Source organism: Protomyctophum bolini (assembly GCF_963924005.1).
Source record: "Protomyctophum bolini genome assembly, chromosome: 15".
Lineage (NCBI taxonomy): Eukaryota > Metazoa > Chordata > Actinopteri > Myctophiformes > Myctophidae > Protomyctophum > Protomyctophum bolini.
The window spans coordinates 32,176,053-32,194,934 of NC_137876.1; the positions used below are offsets into that span (position 1 = coordinate 32,176,053).

An 18,882-nucleotide genomic window follows, 5' to 3' on the forward strand; every position below is an offset into this window, starting at 1 on the left:
ATTAACTAATATTATTGGCCTTCTTCCATTGACATTGATACCCTACCTATACCAAGTCCATATACCACCGGATTAGCTCAAACACTTGACTCACAATCAAATATGTTAAGAGTTGACATAATATAGATATACCAATGATATATATACAGTACCAATTAACATCATTATTTATTTCCAATGTTTAGATTGTTACAAAGCATATGACATCTAGGGCTGTATTTTGCGTGTCTTAAATACCAGGTCTTATTACTTAACGTAAGACCTGGAGGCGTGATCAATGCCATTTGGCTATTCTGAGTGGCCAAAGAGCATTGACCATAATACCTGGTACTTAAGACACGCAAAATACAGCCCCTAGTATTTTAGGAGAAAAGTCTCTGTTTAAACTTTGGACATAATAGTATTGGCACTATACTGATACAGCTACCACTTGAGTTAAAATATTTCATATCCAGTGACACCATTGGTTTAATACAGAAGTTAACTCTAAATTAAAAACTCATCCAGCTCCGACAGCGAATTCTTTTCCCCCCCCCCCTTTTTTTATTTTTTATATATATCTTCTGGCACCGGTGGTTCTGCATGACTAACAGGTAATAAATTGTGGGGTGTCGGTTCGCCCTTGGAGGACTGGTAGTGAAAGGACTGTCTGCGAGACAGAGAGTGAGGCAGGAGGGTAGCAGATGCCGTGTCAGCACAGCCGACAGTATCAGGGACAGACTGTGATGGAGGCTGGCTGGGAGCATGACTCGCACGTCTAGACCCGAAAGGAAACACCATTTCATACACACCAGGATGCGCTGCGCTCCTGTCTGCAATGACACCACCACAGCCTGAGCTCGCAATATTCTAGAGGCCAGAGTGTCCTAAATGAATTGTCTTTCTTATTACAGTGAAAACTGGAAGGGGAAGACACACACAATATGACATCCAGTCTTGAGGCAAAGAGGAGATCTGCATTATTTAGAAATGGCATCTTCAACTGACAGGACTTGCCAAGCGAGGCAAGTGTAACCGTATCAACAGATTCATCTTTACAAGACAGCATACTGTATGTCAACTCCAGACCCAGACAGTCTAGAAGAGACTGTCAAAACAGGCCTGCTCCTTTTTATTGCTTGTCCATTATGTCCAACAATATTAACCAGCATCCACGTGGATACTCAAACACAAATTACCATTTGGCATTGGCACAGTGGCATAATGTGCTATTTCTGCCCGAAATATGGAAGCAGCTTTCAAGTTGTTATGGCTTCAGCCCATACTCTCCACCCTCCCGTCTCCGACGGCTTCAGGCGAAAACATCGTTTGGCACGTGACATCTCCCTAGAACAGCTCTGACTCACAGAGCCAAATGTCAAGACAAAGGTTATCGGGCTCTTTCATTACTTGCCACAGTGAAATAAATCCCAGGAGAGCACAGATTTCTTTTCTTTCTTCCATTTTTACACACTGCAGCATTCCACTGACCTCCGTTGGTCAGGATGAACGGCACGATTTACCGCCCGAGGTGTCTCAATCATGTCAGCTCTCTTCAAATCGCCTTTATTCTGGACACTGTCTCTCTCAAGGAATTCATGTAGCTTCCGCATTGCTCCAAAATTCCTCCTTAATGAGACATTTGATCTAGTAGTGAACGTAGGGTTTTTTGGGTGTTAAAAATAAAATAAGATCTGTACTGGGGTGACATTTTCTTTTAACTCTTCAGAATGCAAATGATCTTGAATCATGTAACATTACCTTGACACTAAGTTGGGCTAGAGGAATCTGCCTCATTTTAAGATGTTGGCACTTGTGATGAAAGGTCATGAACCATGCGATTCTGCACTGTAAACAAACTAAATTATCTGCCTCTGTGGCAGTTTTTTCCGCTTCAAGGGAAAAACTGGAATTTAGGACACAATAGTAGATTAAACGACTTGTAACCGTTGGCATTTTTTCCAGTGTATGTACTGCCCTTTAAGTGCATTGAGTTTGCTGTCTAGGTAGCATGACAACCAATCACCACATGAGCATGATGGCACAAATGGACAAATATCCCCACATGGCTTCAAGCACCCAGTACAACACTTTTACACTAACATGGTCTTTGTCTGGCAAATTAACCCAGCAGCTGACATACAATTGTTTGGATGTTGGCAGTTGCATCAGGACCACTTCATGCATTCACCCCAGAACATTCTTTCTTTAACATTATGGTATAGCATTCAATACATTAAATCTGTATACTTAGGCGTATACACAAATGCACTGTTACAGCAGACCATTCTTTCTTTGAGGTTATGGTGTACCATTCAATCAATATACTACATAAATATACAGTTAGGATTACAATTACCAAAGACACATTTTTACTTTAACATCTTGGTATAACGTCAATATACTAAATCAATATATTGTTAGGCCTACAATACAGTACACAAATGTGGCATGTGGCATACCAAATTTGTACACATTTCAAAATGTCTCTCAGCCAATTTGTAATCAAAACATTCCTTGTAGTTATACCATAATTATGACGGTTGAAGGATTTGATTTGAAAACAGTTGATCTTATACTGTAGGTAAGAGCATAAACGGTAAATTCCTTCAAGTTTCAAATGTATAAATGAACTCTGAGGATATCACTGTGAAAGGTTCAACAAGCCTGCAGTAAAAAGTAGCAATTCTGATGGCTGCATCCTACAAAGCACACCTGCTCCTCCCTCCCTCCAGATACACGTGTCCTGAGAGAAGTCCTCAGAGAATCGTTTCAGAGTTGTTCCATCTCGCTCGTGTAAATTACTATAAAGATACGGCTGAACGAGATGCTGTACGCTGTATGTAATGGGCAGACATGGAGGACAGAGTGCAGACACATTACAGCGCTCTCAGAGTGCTCTCTTGTTATTGAATTCATAACCACAGCACACTATTAGACGGTTCATTACCATTACAAATAAATAATAATAGGGATGGCCTTTAACTGAGAGGGGCTGAAATGAGAGGACAATTAGATAGCTTGCACAGAGAGCCTCGCATCTATCTGGTTACACTATAACGCTGTAATTCCATCATGATCTCTTTGTCAAATGAGCCTGCTAAGGGGTGTGCTCAGATATTCTTCCTGACAGTGTAACAAATTTCCCTCTAAAAATACACTAAAGGGGCATATTGCTCGGGAGGCAAACAATGTGTGTCTAGATAAGCAATAACATCTGTAGTCCTGCATGTTGTTCTCCTCCTTTCAGCTTGGAAGAGAAAGTTTGCCTCCCTCCCTTTTTTCTCTTCGCGCAAAAAGTGCATATCATTTGATATACAGTCAGTGCATGTGCTGTAACTGAATAAATGCATTGTCATCTATAAAATATGCTGTACTGGTTTTCAAGTTAACTTGTTCCCACACGATTGTGTGTGTGTGTGTGTGTGTGTGTGTGTGTGTGTGTGTGTGTGTGTGTGTGTGTGTGTGTGTGTGTGTGTGTGTGTGTGTGTGTGTGTGTGTGTGTGTGTGTGTGTGTGTGTGTGTGTGTGTGTGTGTGTGTGTGTGTGTGTGTGTGTGTGTGTGTGTGTGTGTGTGTGTGTGTGTGTGTGTGTGTGCGCATGGATATGCCTAAGGTCAGGGGGAACATGTACCTGAGGCACTTACCTTTTAGTGGGCGTCGGTGCCCCAGAGGACATTAGCATTGTGTCGTTCATGTTGTTGGTCACTGGTTTCGGCTGACTAAAAGACAAGATTAGAGGTCTTTAATGCTATACTGCCGAGCCTTTCGTGATTGTTACCAGGGAGTGTGTGTGTGTGTGTGTGTGTGTGTGTGTGTGGAGGGGTGGAGCCGTGCGTGCATGTTGGGGGGAGAGGACATTTGCATGTTATTAATAACCATGGTTCAGCTATCCTGACTGCACATGTACAAAATGCTTTTATGTCAGGGAATTATTATCTGAAGTTGTAAACCACGAAAACTGGCAACGTGACACATTCTACACACCAATTCATTCTAAATCCTACTTGAATAATTGACTTTTCAGATAACTTAGATGATTTAGATTTTCCCTTTTTTATTTAACGCCTATAGCTTGAACCTAATAAAAACAAGCAAGAGGAACAACCACAGACAAGGACTAGGAAGTATGTGGTAAAAGGCAAGGAAAGGTGACATTCCAAAAGGTAATTTGTGAGAGTAAACAAAGCAATGGAGGTCCATGTGATAGTTTCTCTCACATATCAGGTGTTCCAAGACCCTACAATAGCACATCCCAGGGATGGAAAACAACCAGCACAATGACAATGCCATATTTCCGTGTGTGTGTGTGTGTGTGTGTGTGTGTGTGTAAATGGTAAATGGTGCATTTATATAGCGCCTTTATCCAAGGCGCTTTACATAGATTGTGCATTACATTCACCCATTCACACACCGATGGCAGCGGAAACCATGCAAGGCACCAACTAGCACATCGGGAGCAATTAGGGGTTCAGTGTCTTGCTCAAGGACACTTCGACAGTAACTCTGGGGGAGCCCGGGTTCGAACTGGCAACCTTGCGGTTCCCATCCAGGCACTCTACCCCTGAGCCACCGCCGCCCCTTGTGTGTGTGTGTGTGTGTGTGTGTGTGTGTGTGTGTGTGTGTGTGTGTGTGTGTGTGTGTGTGTGTGTGTGTGTGTGTGTGTGTGTGTGTGTGTGTGTGTGTGTGTGTGTGTGTGTGTGTGTGTGTGTGTGTGTGTGTGTGTGTGTGTGTGTGTGTGTGTGTGTGTGTGTGTGTGTGTGTGTGTGTGTGTGTGTGTGTGTGTGTGTGTGTGTGTGTGTGTGTGTGTGTGTGTGTGTGCGTGCGCACACGTGAGTGCAACTCCTACCACGATCTCTCCACCACTTCTTGCATTTAAAGCATTAATAAATTCAAATTTCATATACTGTATTGTATTTTTGAATGGATGGTAACACAAAGATAGCACAGTGTTGTGTTCTTGCTGTGCTTATTTCTGCAATGAAGAATTGTGGCAACTATCAAACTATCAACTGTTCCTCCAGGTCGTATAGAATAGTGTTTTCCAGCTCTATCCTCCTGGTGTTGTCAACAGTTGAACAGCACACACAATCCTTTCTGTACAGCGGCTGAATACTGATGTAGTAGTTATGTCTGCATGATTGTAATAATACAGCATAATTTGTGCAGATTCTTTTCATTTTTTCCTTTTTGCTATTTGCTGAATTACTGACTGCATGAATTTTCAGCCAGTATGTTGTTCTCAAGAAAGGGCCAATTATGAATTGTATGTGACACGTTTGCAATTCCTACAAGACTGGTCTAACACTTTCAAAGAAAGCCATGGAATCCTTTTTTATGGTCCTTAATTCATGGGTTGTTCCGTTTCCAAACTAAATGGCACAGACATTAATTCTGCTAATCTGGTTAACTTTCTCACCACACAATAAAATGGAGAAATAAGACATGGCAGCAGCTGAGGGTATCTCTGTGAGTACCGGTACTCAAAACTGGAACATGCGGGTGAATATGCCATATAGGCAGACAGTGTACACAAACACCTACATATAACACTTAGAACACTCTTCTAATCCAATTTCACTGAATTATTTTCTTTCCATACTCTCCAGACAATACAGAACGCCAGCTTAATCTTTCCTTCTAGACACACAAGCATCAATAACACTCAAGGTTCTTCTGATTAAGGAAATGGGAGACCCAAGGAATCAATTACTTACAACTGCAAGGATGGAAGGCACCTGCCTGGCTGGTCAAATACATCCAACTACTGCTGCTGCTGTTGTCAGATGCCTTGCTGTGCCCTCAACTGGGCGGGCGAGCATCTCAATGTACTATACTGCTGCTGTCTCCAAGGAAACTCAGCAGTCACGTGCCTCTATGACGACACAGACTCTCTCACTCTCTCGCCCTCCCTCTGTCTCTCTCTCTCTCTCTCTCTCTCTCTCTCTCTAGCTCTCTCTCAAGCTCTCTCTCATACCCAGTTCCGCTCTTCTCTCAGAATTCCCTGTCTCTCTCACACTCCATCTCTCATGCACTGGCCACTGCTCTCTGTTCAATCACGATCTGTATCACATAAATGGACAATCACATGCATACATACCCACAATGAAGGAAAAGGCAAATATCAAGCCCAGTGGTTTTCCTGCAGTTTAATTTTGGTGCCCCCACAAAAAGGTTTTAACTGCCCCAAAGGAGAGTCACCAACACCAAAACAATACGAATTGACAATAAAAGATGTGCCCAAGTAAGACAAGTTATTTGCCAATCAATAAATCAATCACCAGCCCCTTTGAATACAGCTATTTCACCCCCCTCTCCCTCAAACTCACTGATGTCCCTTCCAGTTTATTCTAGTCTTTTTTTCATTTTGTTCATTGGGGTTTCATTTACAAAAGCTAAATCGATATAGGGCTATATCTTGCGCAACCCCTTAACCCTTAAACCTAATTTGCCATTTTTTACTATTTAAAAAAACCTTTTAAAATAGTTCAAATAGACGATCTACAAGCTCACAATGTCTCGATGGAGATCGGCTAGTTGAACTATTTAAAAAAAAGTTTAAATAGTACAAAATGGCAAATTAGATTAGGGTTAAGGGTGCCGCATAAGGGTGGTTTATTATATATATTTCTCTTAAATAAGGCTCATTGCCTTTTAATGTTGCATAGTCACAACGTGTACGGATCATGCTTACTGCCGTGCCTCAAAGACCTATTCTGAGCCAGGAAAAACCCTGCAGCCACGACATCCAAATAGCCTCTCTCTCTTATCTCTCCCTAGAGAATAATTGCCCTCCAAATAATCACATTTACATACTGTGACCCCAGACCCCTCTCAGCTGGCAAGTTACATAACAAGCATTTTACCTGTATCCTTTTTATGGAAAAACTAAAAAAAAACACCAAAATAACTTGTGTGGAGCAGCGCGGGTGAATTACGTATGGATAACATAAATGGCTTCATTGTGTGTGTGTGTGTGTGTGTGTGTGTGTTACAATTTTGGATCAGTTTAAGTGCCTAAGTTCTATAAACCTTTCGTAAATAACGAAAATATAGTACATTTCTTGAAGATTTTTAAAGATGTTGCCTATAATAATAAGCCTAAATAGGGACGCCAAGTTAGAAGTAGTTAAACAGTGATTCTGTTTAACTACAACTACAGTGATGCTGCTTTTGGCCAACAGAATGATGAAATGATGCCATCTCTTTTTTCTCTTTCTGTGTGTGTGTGTGTGCGTGTGTGTGTGTGTGTGTGTGTGTGTGTGTGTGTGTGTGTGTGTGTGTGTGTGTGTGTGTGTGTGTGTGTGTGTGTGTGTGTGTGTGTGTGTGTGTGTGTCTCTCTCTCTCTCTTTTCATTCTTTCATTCTCTCTCTCTCTCTTCTGTTTCTTTCTCACACTTTCTCTCTCTGTGCTTCCATCTGCCTCTTCTCCCTCCCAGACAGTCAAGATTTCCAGTCTCCACGGACAACAACACATCAGGATGTGACACAGGTCACAAAAGAGCCCGCGCACACCATCGGTCATCACTCCTGCTGGAGCCAAGAGGTACCTCAGAGGTCACACAGCAATAGATTGACATAACATTTAGGCACTCAAAGATCAGAGTCTGCAATGCGCTAAGCCTCGTGCTACCTGAGTGCCGTGAATGACAATGTTCCCCCATGTACATCACCTTTAGCAGAAAGGAGGACTTAAGTCAGGGCTTTGATGGCTTTCTGTTCAGTTCATAACACTGTTCAGCCTCAGTCTATTTCTGACAGTGCTCGATGCATGGTTGCATTTGATCATTGTCTCTTGGCTAAAAAATAATATGCAAACACAATCCATCCTCCGCGTCCTATAGTAGCTTACTGGCAATTGGCAAAGGTCTGTTCTCTTTCTTCCCCAAGCTTGTCTGTCAATAACACCATAAAGACACACAAAAACATGGTCTATGCTAACAGGCAAATTACTTGCATGCATGTGCCATTGTGCTCCCATTTTAATGGCACTAATGGAATTTGCATTAATCGGGAGAATGAATAACTGTGTAAAACAGTGGAAACCATTAAGGAATATGGGATTTCTGGGGATTATGTGGTTTCTATAATACTGTACAATATGCATTTCACATCAATGCAGTGTCGGATTTGGTACACATTTGTGAATAATGTCTCTGCTTGAAAGGTTTCAGCTGAAGCAATGCAGAGCAGAATTCTGTGCTGTTAGTCATATCCTAGTGTCTGAGAGGAGACACTAAACCTATGCAAATCCCCAAGAATCTCACAGACAGTTTTGAGATGACATCAAATTCACAGGTCAGCTTGCTGATAGTCTTTACTTTCAGATGCGAGTAAATAATTCAAAACACCATCAGAGTAGCTACATTTGTCTATGCGGGGCCTTGCGGGCACATGCATTTGGCCAGCTGGGAGTCTCACATCTGTTCGATTCAAGCAGGTAGTTTGATCAAACCCAATGTTCTACCTTGATTCTGCCATTGTCTCTCAGTGCACGCACACACACTAATGTGTGTGTGTGCACACGCACACAGGCACACACAAAAATGAGGGATATCCCGATACACTTCTTTCGTTCCCGATCCGATTAACCAATATCACAATTTCTGTGTTAGTCGATACCGATACAGAATACCGATACCAGTGTTGTGATCTCATGTTGTGTTTATAGCTATCTAGGTATATATATCATGTTGTGTTTATAGCAGACTCCTCACTCAAACATGCACTTGCAGTTTGGGCAACTCTAAAGCAAACTCCACATGCCCCAACATTTTATTTACCTTACCAACCCCTTACCTACCACTGAGTTGGATCGGTGGTTAGACTGGCATATTCACCGTTACTGATATGACCCAATATGACAAATAAGGGATACCGATACTTTTCCGATAAAATTAGTTAAATTAGTCTAATTGATCACTTAAGCCCTGTATTATACAATACTTCACTGTACAATGCTCGCATGCAAAAATGGCACTCTATTTTTTAAACATAATTGTTCGTAAATCGTAAGAGGCACAAGTTTGAAATAATTGTGATATTGATTTGAACTCATATCGCCCAGTCCTTCTGCTGCAGTTAGGTTTTATGACACTACAGTACATACTCTCCCCCCCCCCCCCCCCCCCTCTCTCTCTCTCTCTCTCTCTCTCTCTCTCTCTATGTAACAATAATAAAGGAATAATAGCTACACAGTAAAAGAGTGTGCAAATTTAACCAACTACATCTTATTTTACTCGGGAGCAAGCTTGAAGTCAGTCGGGCGAACGGTTCTTCAGATACCTGAACTACTGTACAGACGGATGGACATACGTACAGATATGTTGTGCATTTATTATAAGATACAATTGTACAATCTTACAAATGTGCTAAAGTTACAAATGGATAAATGAACACACAAATAAACATTTAAAGTTACTGTTAACAGCCAGTATAAATGTAACACACTGTGTTTCCATTATACGTCTGCTGAATTCTGCAGTTAGCAGGAAGTATTCATTCAAATTCTAGCAAGTCAAACAGAACAGTTCATGTATGAATTAGATTACTTTTGATTAATATAACTTTAATAACTGTATTATGGCTTTTTTAACAGTTGCGGTTTCCACATTTTATTCTATTGTTCTAATATCACATCATGCTTCTTCATCATATCCCAGACTAACTGAAAGTCATGATGTTTGCATCCATGCTTAAAATGTATTGCCTGTTTTATGGATTAGCCTTTAAATGTAATTTTGTGCTGTGATTTATTCAGATTAAATGAGTTAATGTGGGGGCATTAGACCTTGAATACAAGATTTAAACCAAAGAAATGGAAAAGGGCAGACGTAAAAATACATCCTCACTCATTATATTTCAAAATGTCATTAGGTTCACAAACACATTTAATCATACTATTCTTGATGACTTACAGTCATTAAATTACTTAGTTCCATGTATTCAACGAACACAGTGAGGTGACACGAACTGATATTCTCACAACAACACAACGCATTGTGAGCTTGTAGATCGCCTTTTCTCACTATGTTTAAATGGGAATTAGTGCTTCATTTAGTACTTGAATAAAGTACAGATAGAAAAAAATACTTTGTTACCACAGGAGACACGAGACTGAGGGGAGAGAGGCGGAAGGACGTTGCAACCCAGGTGGTGGATGCATTATTAGTCATCTGCGAGCATGCCCCAGAAATAACGTCCAGTTATTCTTTATTTGTTGCAAAAATATACATTTGAGGGATTATCTATAGATACATTGCTAGTTTTTATTGAAACAGTGGAGATTGCGTCTGTTTTATCACGAGAGCCTTAAAACCTCAAATTAGAATCCCGTCTTTCTGAGAAATGGAATCAATGTGAAAAGCCCAGGCTGAATTCTCCCTGATTCTCCAGGAAAGTGCTTGATATTCTCGTGGCCCTAGTTTGTGTAAACCAATGAACATGAAAAGGGCATGGATTACGGGTTTCTGTGGTTACCGAAGAGATGTGATCTTCAAATAGTTTTAGCTGCAAATTTTGTTTTTAATCAATATCAATCTACTTGCGTAATGCAATTTCATGCTACACAGCCTGTACCGCACAGGCTAATCCAATCGCCTGATCTCTTGCTGGCGGGAAACATTTGGGTTGACAGTTTATTTTCCGCGTTGTAATGAATTGTAAATTTATGTAAATGTTAACTTGTCTTAATCTTAAATACATAACTTTGGTTACAATGCAGAAGAAAAACAATCTTTCTGTCTGAGCTCCTGAAACTTCTGTGAGAAGTGACTCGAGGATGTTGGATATTTATCATGCCGTAAAACAGAAAACCACTCTGTATTTACGTCCTGTCTATTTTCCATGGTAGAGCGAGTTTCTCCTCCCTGATGCAACTGGCTATCAATTACTCACTGACACTTGCCATGAGCGGCAACATAAAGAAAAATAGCCGACAGCTTAGATTTATGGCCATGGCTTGAATATGGAGCATGATTATGTAATGAAACGTGCCATTAACAAATGCAGGCTTTACATTCAAATATTCACGTCACAAGTACATTGTGACAGTTCAAATGATGCTGTGAATACAATGAAGACCATATCATAAATCCTTTTTTCATTTCAACATTAACACATTATGTTCCAGTGGGTGAGGCCATATCTTATTCTTAATTCAGACCTATGCAGTGATAAGAAAGATATGAAGCAACCTTAGCAATGTGGACAACCGCAGATCTATCTCGATGGTGGAATTGATTATGGAAATCCTCCTATTTCTCAGCTGAAATGTAAATGAAACTGAAGGCTTAAGACAGCATTGGAATATAATGCATTTTCTATAATGACTTCCAGGAGCCTTCAAAGGCAGAGTGCAGAGATTTATACCATCACTCTAGTTTCATTGCCAACAGTCTAATGGGGAGGGCTGTGCTGCTCTCTGCAGCTCCACACAAACAGTCTAATGGGGAGGGCTGTGCTGCTCTCTGCAGCTCCACACAAACAGTCTAATGTGGAGGGCTGTGCTGCTCTCTGCAGCTCCACACAAACAGTCTAATGGGGAGGGCTGTGCTGCTCTCTGCAGCTCCACACAAACAGTCTAATGGGGAGGGCTGTGCTGCTCTCTGCAGCTCCACACAAACAGTCTAACGGGGAGGGCTGTGCTGCTCTCTGCAGCTCCACACAAACAGTCTAACGGGGAGGGCTGTGCTGCTCTCTGCAGCTCCACACAAACAGTCTAATGGGGAGGGCTGTGCTGCTCTCTGCAGCTCCAACAGTCTAATGGGGAGGGCTGTGCTGCTCTCTGCAGCTCCACACAGTCTAATGGGGAGGGCTGTGCTGCTCTCTGCAGCTCCACACAAACAGTCTAACAGGGAGGGCTGTGCTGCTCTCTGCAGCTCCACACAAACAGTCTAACGGGGAGGGCTGTGCTGCTCTCTGCAGCTCCACACAAACAGTCTAATGGGGAGGGCTGTGCTGCTCTCTGCAGCTCCACACAAACAGTCTAATGGGGAGGGCTGTGCTGCTCTCTGCAGCTCCACAAAAACAGTCTAATGGGGAGGGCTGTGCTGCTCTCTGCAGCTCCACACAAACAGTCTAACGGGGAGGGCTGTGCTGCTCTCTGCAGCTCCACACAAACAGTCTAATGGGGAGGGCTGTGCTGCTCTCTGCAGCTCCACACAAACAGTCTAATGGGGAGGGCTGTGCTGCTCTCTGCAGCTCCACACAAACAGTCTAACGGGGAGGGCTGTGCTGCTCTCTGCAGCTCCACACAAACAGTCTAACGGGGAGGGCTGTGCTGCTCTCTGCAGCTCCACACAAACTCAACAGTCTAATGGGGAGGGCTGTGCTGCTCTCTGCAGCTCCAACAGTCTAATGGGGAGGGCTGTGCTGCTCTCTGCAGCTCCACACAAACAGTCTAACGGGGAGGGCTGTGCTGCTCTCTGCAGCTCCACACAAACAGTCTAATGGGGAGGGCTGTGCTGCTCTCTGCAGCTCCACACAAACAGTCTAATGGGGAGGGCTGTGCTGCTCTCTGCAGCTCCACACAAACTCGGATAACATATCAGCCTTTTCACATTATCAAATAATCAGGGGCTTGATATCTTTGAATGATGTCAGCCAATACTTGATTTTATGAAGGCAAGATGGAAAGATGGAGGTGGGTTAACATGGCAAGAATAGACCATACATCACCGGTATACTGGACCTTGCCATGCTGTTAATCAATATATCGGTTAGACTTCTGTCATTAATTGCACAAAGACTGTGACAAACGTCTTCAGAACAGCACTTACACTGTGTGGGTAAGCTCCTGTGGTCTTTCAGCCTGCTCTGGGAACAGTGGATGAGGTGACTCTCCGATGGGGACGCAGCCTAGAGATTTACTGATTGCATGGCTCAGCTTTTTGGCCGGAGACTTCTGTGAGAAGGGCAGAGCAGACGTTATATCTGTTATCTGATATCTGCTGCCATCAGCTTGTTCATTTATAATGCAGTACAGTGGCTTATGATTGTATTTAACCTCATTTAGGTGTAGCTTGCATAACTAGAGCTAGAAATGACACACTTAATGCTATACTATGTCAACAGTGGCTTATTCATTACATGTAATTTCACATGTAATTTTAGTAGTTTCTTTCTGCAGCACAATAAATGCATACATTGTCAGTATGGTTAGTCTTGGTCTTAAACAAGCCCCATGTTAGTGCTACACTCTAGCCTGGCCACTGAGCTGATTTCAACATCCTTTTCCTACTTTCTATGCTCAGACATTTCCTTCTGGTCCCGAGGCCTCTTGAACAATCCTTCTTATCTGTAGAACACTCAGTGGGTTGGGTATTGGATTTGGGAAGCAGCGCACATATCTTCCCTTGTTTCAATTTACAACGCAATGATTGAGCATTGGGGAAACGAAGCAACAGTGAGAATCCAATCAATACAATGTTATTGGCTAAACTGAGTGAAACCCCTATGAAATCCCCTTCTGAATCGCTTTGAAGGCATGAGCAATGTGGCGAGCAGGCCGGGCGCTTTGTGGTACAGATGGATGACCACGACTTAAGGGCCATTCACACTGAGCCTTATAACTAAAAATATAGTTTTAAAAATCAAGTCAAGTGGATGGCAGAATTCACACCAACTATGAAAAAAATGCAATGGTGAACAATATAGTTTTAGTTATTGTTATAGTTATAGTGCTCAGTGTGAATGGCCCTTTATAGTAAATATCTTTTGGATAGAGGACCAAAAAAAACACATTGTAGTATTTGAGTGAAATCCACGATCTGCCTTACCCAGGACGAATGTTCTTTCATCTGGTGCTGGTTGCTATGGGGACCATTGGCATGGCCACGCCAGAAGCAGCTCTGGCAGAGTTGGTAACCATGGCACTGTTGGCAACGGTACCGAAAGCCCATCATGCTTTCACTTCGGCAATATGAACACTCCACTGGATGGAAGACTGGGTGGTGAAGAAAGTACAGGGGGAATAAATGATAAATAAATAAAGGACAAAAAATTTACAATGACACATTTTTTGAAAATAACTTTTCAAAGGGTAAAGGATTAAAAAAATAAAAAATAAAGTCTAAACAGATAATACTTTCCCACTATGGCCCTGTATAATGTAAGAGAACTCTTAAGTAATTATCCCTCCAACAAATGTTGCTAGACCTGCATGTTACAAAAGCCACACGTACCATTTTCAACATTAGCGAGTCGGTGCATGAGAGGTAGCCACACTAGACACTGTGGGGGAGGATCTGCCATCAACACATCCAAAAACGTGTTCAGCAAGATCTTCTTCTAGATTTGAATAGACACATGCGTTCAGTGAAAAGCATCCAATAATAGCAAGAGAAGTTGAATAAAGATCTGTAGCAAGACCTGATTAAAAATAGCAGTAAAAGGTTCAGAGTTCATTTTGATATGAGGGATATCAGGGTTCGATATTAAATATTAATAATTTGGGTCCCAATGGAAATGTTACAGGATTAACTACATGGTAATATTACGGGATTATGCAGGACTAAATGACTACATTTGTGTTGCAGGTGGTCAGAAATGTTACAATTATGGGTACAGGTGGGAATGGTCAGAAATGCAGCAGGAACAGGACTTAAAAAAATGTAACCAACACAACTGCACCACTTAACATCACCTTTTAATGAGCGATAGTGGCTCTTTAATAAATTGTGATATCATATTATCAAACATACCAGTCTACATTGACGCTTGCTTTTATTTCATTGTTATAGAGCGTCGCAGTCCCTCCCCCTTTCATGACGACGCCAGATAATTCCCAATGCATTTTCCCAATCCCAATGCATTTTCCCCAAAATATTTATTTAAAGACGGTTACGCCGCGGACAAAGCCAACTCGAGTTGTGACAACTCATGACAACAAACACAATATTTTGGACCAAACAAATAATTACAAAGAAGAAAAACAACAAAAAGTGTTGTTTTTCTTCTTTCTAATTATTTGTTCGGCCTAAAAAATTGTGTTTTGTTGTCATGATTTGTCATGACAAGAGTTGGCTTCGTACGAGGCTTAAAAGGTCTTTAAATAAATACTTTTTGAAATGTCTATGAGGAAAATGAACAGAGAATCATTTCCTGGGCCCTGGTAGGGGGCGGGACTGCGACGCTCTATTAGAATGCCCGGGGAGGGGAGGATACAAAAGTAGAGGTGTGGATTTCTCCCCCATACAGTACCTTCAAGCAAATCCAACCCTTGGTCATTTAAATGGTAGGCCTCTCATTTCTGCCTCTTACCTGCTGAGGGAAACATGTGCGTACTGAGTGCTCTGTGTAGCCAAACGAGGGTCCCTCAAACACAGCAGTAGGCAGCTTCAACACCTCGCGAAGGAACTGGTCAAACTTGGCAAAGACCATCACTCCACTCGAGTCAGAGATCTGTGAGAAAACATCTGAGAGAAAAAAGATTGACATGATTTTGTATTCATTTAGAGACTATCTGGCGCCTCTGCCTGATTCTTAAAGGGACACTTCACCGTTTTTGCAAAATAATATATGTTAATGACGTTTAGAAACTTTAGATCACTTTCCTGGGGGTATTTATGTGTGTAATATGTGGTTTTAGATATTTTAGATTGTAGCAGTGAGCCTGTTGTCTCTGATGTCATGGACACTGGTCTCACTACCTTCCTGGACTACAATTCCTATAATTCTTTGGTGCACTGCTCCTCCTTGTGGATAGGGGGGAGAGCTGTCTTACTGAGACATGTAGTCCAGGAAGGAAGTGAGCCCAGTGTCCATGACATCAGAGACAACAGGCTCACTGCTACAATCTAAAATATCTAAAACCACATATTACACACATAAAGACCCCCAGGAAAGTGTTCTAAAGCTTCTAAACGTCATTAACATATATTTTTTTGCAAAAAGGGTGAAGTGTCCCTTTAACCATCCAAGCATTATTTTCTACTTCATTGTACAACAGTGTCAGCAATGGCAAAAATAGCCGATTTACAAGCACACAACATTGTACGATGAAGTAGAAAAATCACACCCGTGTGAACTGAGTGGTGCAACTCCCCTCTCCCCCTGCCCCTCTCTCTCTCTCTCTCTCTCTTAGCAGGCAACAGTGCAACACTATCACTTTCTCTCTGTTTCTGGCACAACATGTTTGGCATCCACCGCCTTTCAGTTTGGCGGAGACAATAACCCACAGGTCCCACATAGGACCAAAGTTTTGACGAATCCTTTCATCAGTCTCATGAAGATAACCTGACTCAGATTGTGGCACAATGTGGCAGTATTGAGTTCACAAGTTCCCGAACTCACTGCTGCCGCCATCTGGCGGAGTCAGGTTTTCATGAAGAAGCAGTACGGTCAAATCATTGGTCTGTTTGCAAATTAAATGTTTTTGTTTTGTTTTGGAATTCCTTTCTCCGGGTCAGTATGTGAAGAGAGACTTCTTTGCTGATTAAAAAAAAGAAAAGAAAAAAAAAGTCTAAGCTAATTCATAATTAAATCAGCTAGCCTATTTATTTTCAGGTCCCATTCTTTTATGAGAATAACACTGCGTGATTTCTGTAGAACTTAAAACAATTCAGAGCAAGTGCAAGCAATTTAAACATAATGTGTCCCAACAGCGCCCCTGTGTGCATCGTTTGAATAACTACACCAAGTGACAATTTGGGTCTTGAATTGGGATCTGTGAAAAAATAGTAGATAAAACACCAGCAACTAGGGTGTCCAGATAATATAAGGGGGACATCTGGTCACCCTACCAGCAACCCAGGAAAACTATATTCAGGTTAAATACAGTTGAATCTGAAACATTGTCTATAAAGTGGTTTAAAAACTTACAGCGTAGTTTGTCCACAATTTTCCCTCCACACATAGTTGCTAACATGGATTTCATAGAGAACACAGTAAGCTTCCCATGGCCTTCACTGTAAAACATAAAGAACAAATAAACCTCATTACAAGTGCACACACCTTGCTTTTGAACCAACCCACTACTTAAGAAGTGAGCTTGCAATAAGCTCATGAAAGCATCTAATTAGGTCATAAGGACTTTTAAGAGATAGCTCCGGGGATTCATGGTTAATGGTTATATTTTCATTTTCTACTGTTTAACCTGGTAGTCCCACAGAGATTAATTTGGAGCTCTGGTTTAGAAATGTATATCTTTGCAAATACAGGAGTTGGATGAAAAACAAGTTAAAATAACATGCTGTATATAAAGTAAAAATATTTAAAATTTGTAAATTACAAACTGTAACAGCCAAATGTTCAAAATGTAGGCTACTAGTCGAGTGATGCCATTAGTTCAACAGTCTGACAGAATTGCAGAATTTTATCAAGTCTAGATGCTCATTCACGTCTAAACCATGCTGTAATGAGCATAGGGAACAGATTAGAGGTACATGAACTGTATTTTCTTTTATTCCGTTTGGACCTCAGGGACAGAGAGCAAAAACTAATTCTGACATAATTTGCAGTATTTTCCACGTTCCCGTATTATTTCTAAAGGATATAAGAGCAAAAAAACACGATAAAAGAAAGAAGACATGTAAGCAGTATTATGGTACAATAAATTAAATATAGCACACAAATAATTCACAAAAAGATCTACGTGAGCTTGTAGATCTGCATTTTTTTTGCGTAAGTCACCAGCCCGTAATATAAATCAGGTTTTGGGCACTGGGAAAGAGGCACTTAGAAACATAGGTGATAAAGTCTTCGGGCAGCTTTTCACAGTTGTCCAAGGAAGTATGGCGCTTACCTAGTCCATTCCCCTCAGATCAATCAAGTACTCAAGTAACCTACTGTCTACTGAGTAACCTAGGCTCACCCCAAAACGCGCTCGCCCCCATTTGTTTCCCACAGACCGCACACTAGGGCGGTTCTTGTGTTCTTGTATTTGTTTTACTGAGGATAAGATTATAAATAAGTTTAGGTTATAGGCACCGTTACTTCAACCTGTACAGCAGTGGTTCTCAACCTTTTTGGTTCCACAGATACTGTAAATATTGTGAAAATCTACAAAACGCAAGGCTTTTTGAGCTTGCTGCTAATGTAATTGTTTTAATTGCTAATTAAAACAAATTGCCTCTTTTTATATTATTTATATTACTATTTGGCCAATGTTAGTTTGATTACTTTTTATGCAGTACATGGTCTTTATCTTTGCCTTCTTCTTTTCTTCTTTTTTAAATAAGGTATTAAGAAGTTATTAAAAGTCCTTAAATTGTTAATTCACTGTCATCTGGGGACCTCCCCCCCAACAACAACAAAAACGTGTGGGGACCCTGGGGGTCCTGACCCACAAGTTGAGAACCAGTGCTTTCTATCTACACTCTTGCACTGTGTGTATGAGATGCCACTGTCCCGGCACCACGCATACAGCATGCTCTGTACTATTAAGATTTGATCTCTCTGCATCAATGCAGAGAGATCAAATGCCTACCAGACATGTTCCTGTACATTTATTGCACTTAACGAATCCAGTGATTCTGTATCTGATTGTGACTATTTATAGGTTAATAAATACTGAATACTGTATGTACGCATAAAGTGTGATGTTCGTTATAACATTGGCTACATTGTTATTCATTAGACAACAGATAGGTAAATAGACTGTGGTGTTGTTCTGCTTTAGGGGTGCAACAGTTAATTGAATGTATCGATTTAATCAATTCGAAAATAATAAAAAATATTATCGGTACATCTATTTTAGAAAACAGAAAGGCTAGCTGATCTACAAGCTCACAGTAGCAACATATTGTGTAGTAGAGTATATATTAATAGAGACGGCACCGGAATCTCCTCCAATCCACTTGCATTAAGTTGCTCAAAAGCGCATGAGGCGATTTCACTCCTCCTTCCGGGTAGAAACAGAGTGCATTCTGGGATTGATTGAGCCAAACACATGAGCATGCTGGCCGT

The 18,882-nt window shown here is 41.3% G+C and overlaps 1 protein-coding gene across 1 annotated transcript in view; it reads right to left on the reverse strand.

The window, feature by feature from the left end:
• dtnbb (dystrobrevin, beta b) overlaps positions 1-18,882 on the reverse strand; it is a 35,696-nt gene that overhangs the window by 13,021 nt on the left and 3,793 nt on the right. Inside the window, exons 5-10 of the mRNA XM_080784863.1 lie at positions 16,798-16,883; positions 15,238-15,392; positions 14,160-14,265; positions 13,755-13,921; positions 12,756-12,880; positions 3,625-3,699 (exon numbers count right to left, since the gene is read on the reverse strand). Of these exons, the coding sequence (XP_080640989.1) occupies positions 3,625-3,699; positions 12,756-12,880; positions 13,755-13,921; positions 14,160-14,265; positions 15,238-15,392; positions 16,798-16,883 (714 nt within the window). The remainder of the gene's footprint in view (positions 1-3,624; positions 3,700-12,755; positions 12,881-13,754; positions 13,922-14,159; positions 14,266-15,237; positions 15,393-16,797; positions 16,884-18,882) is intronic.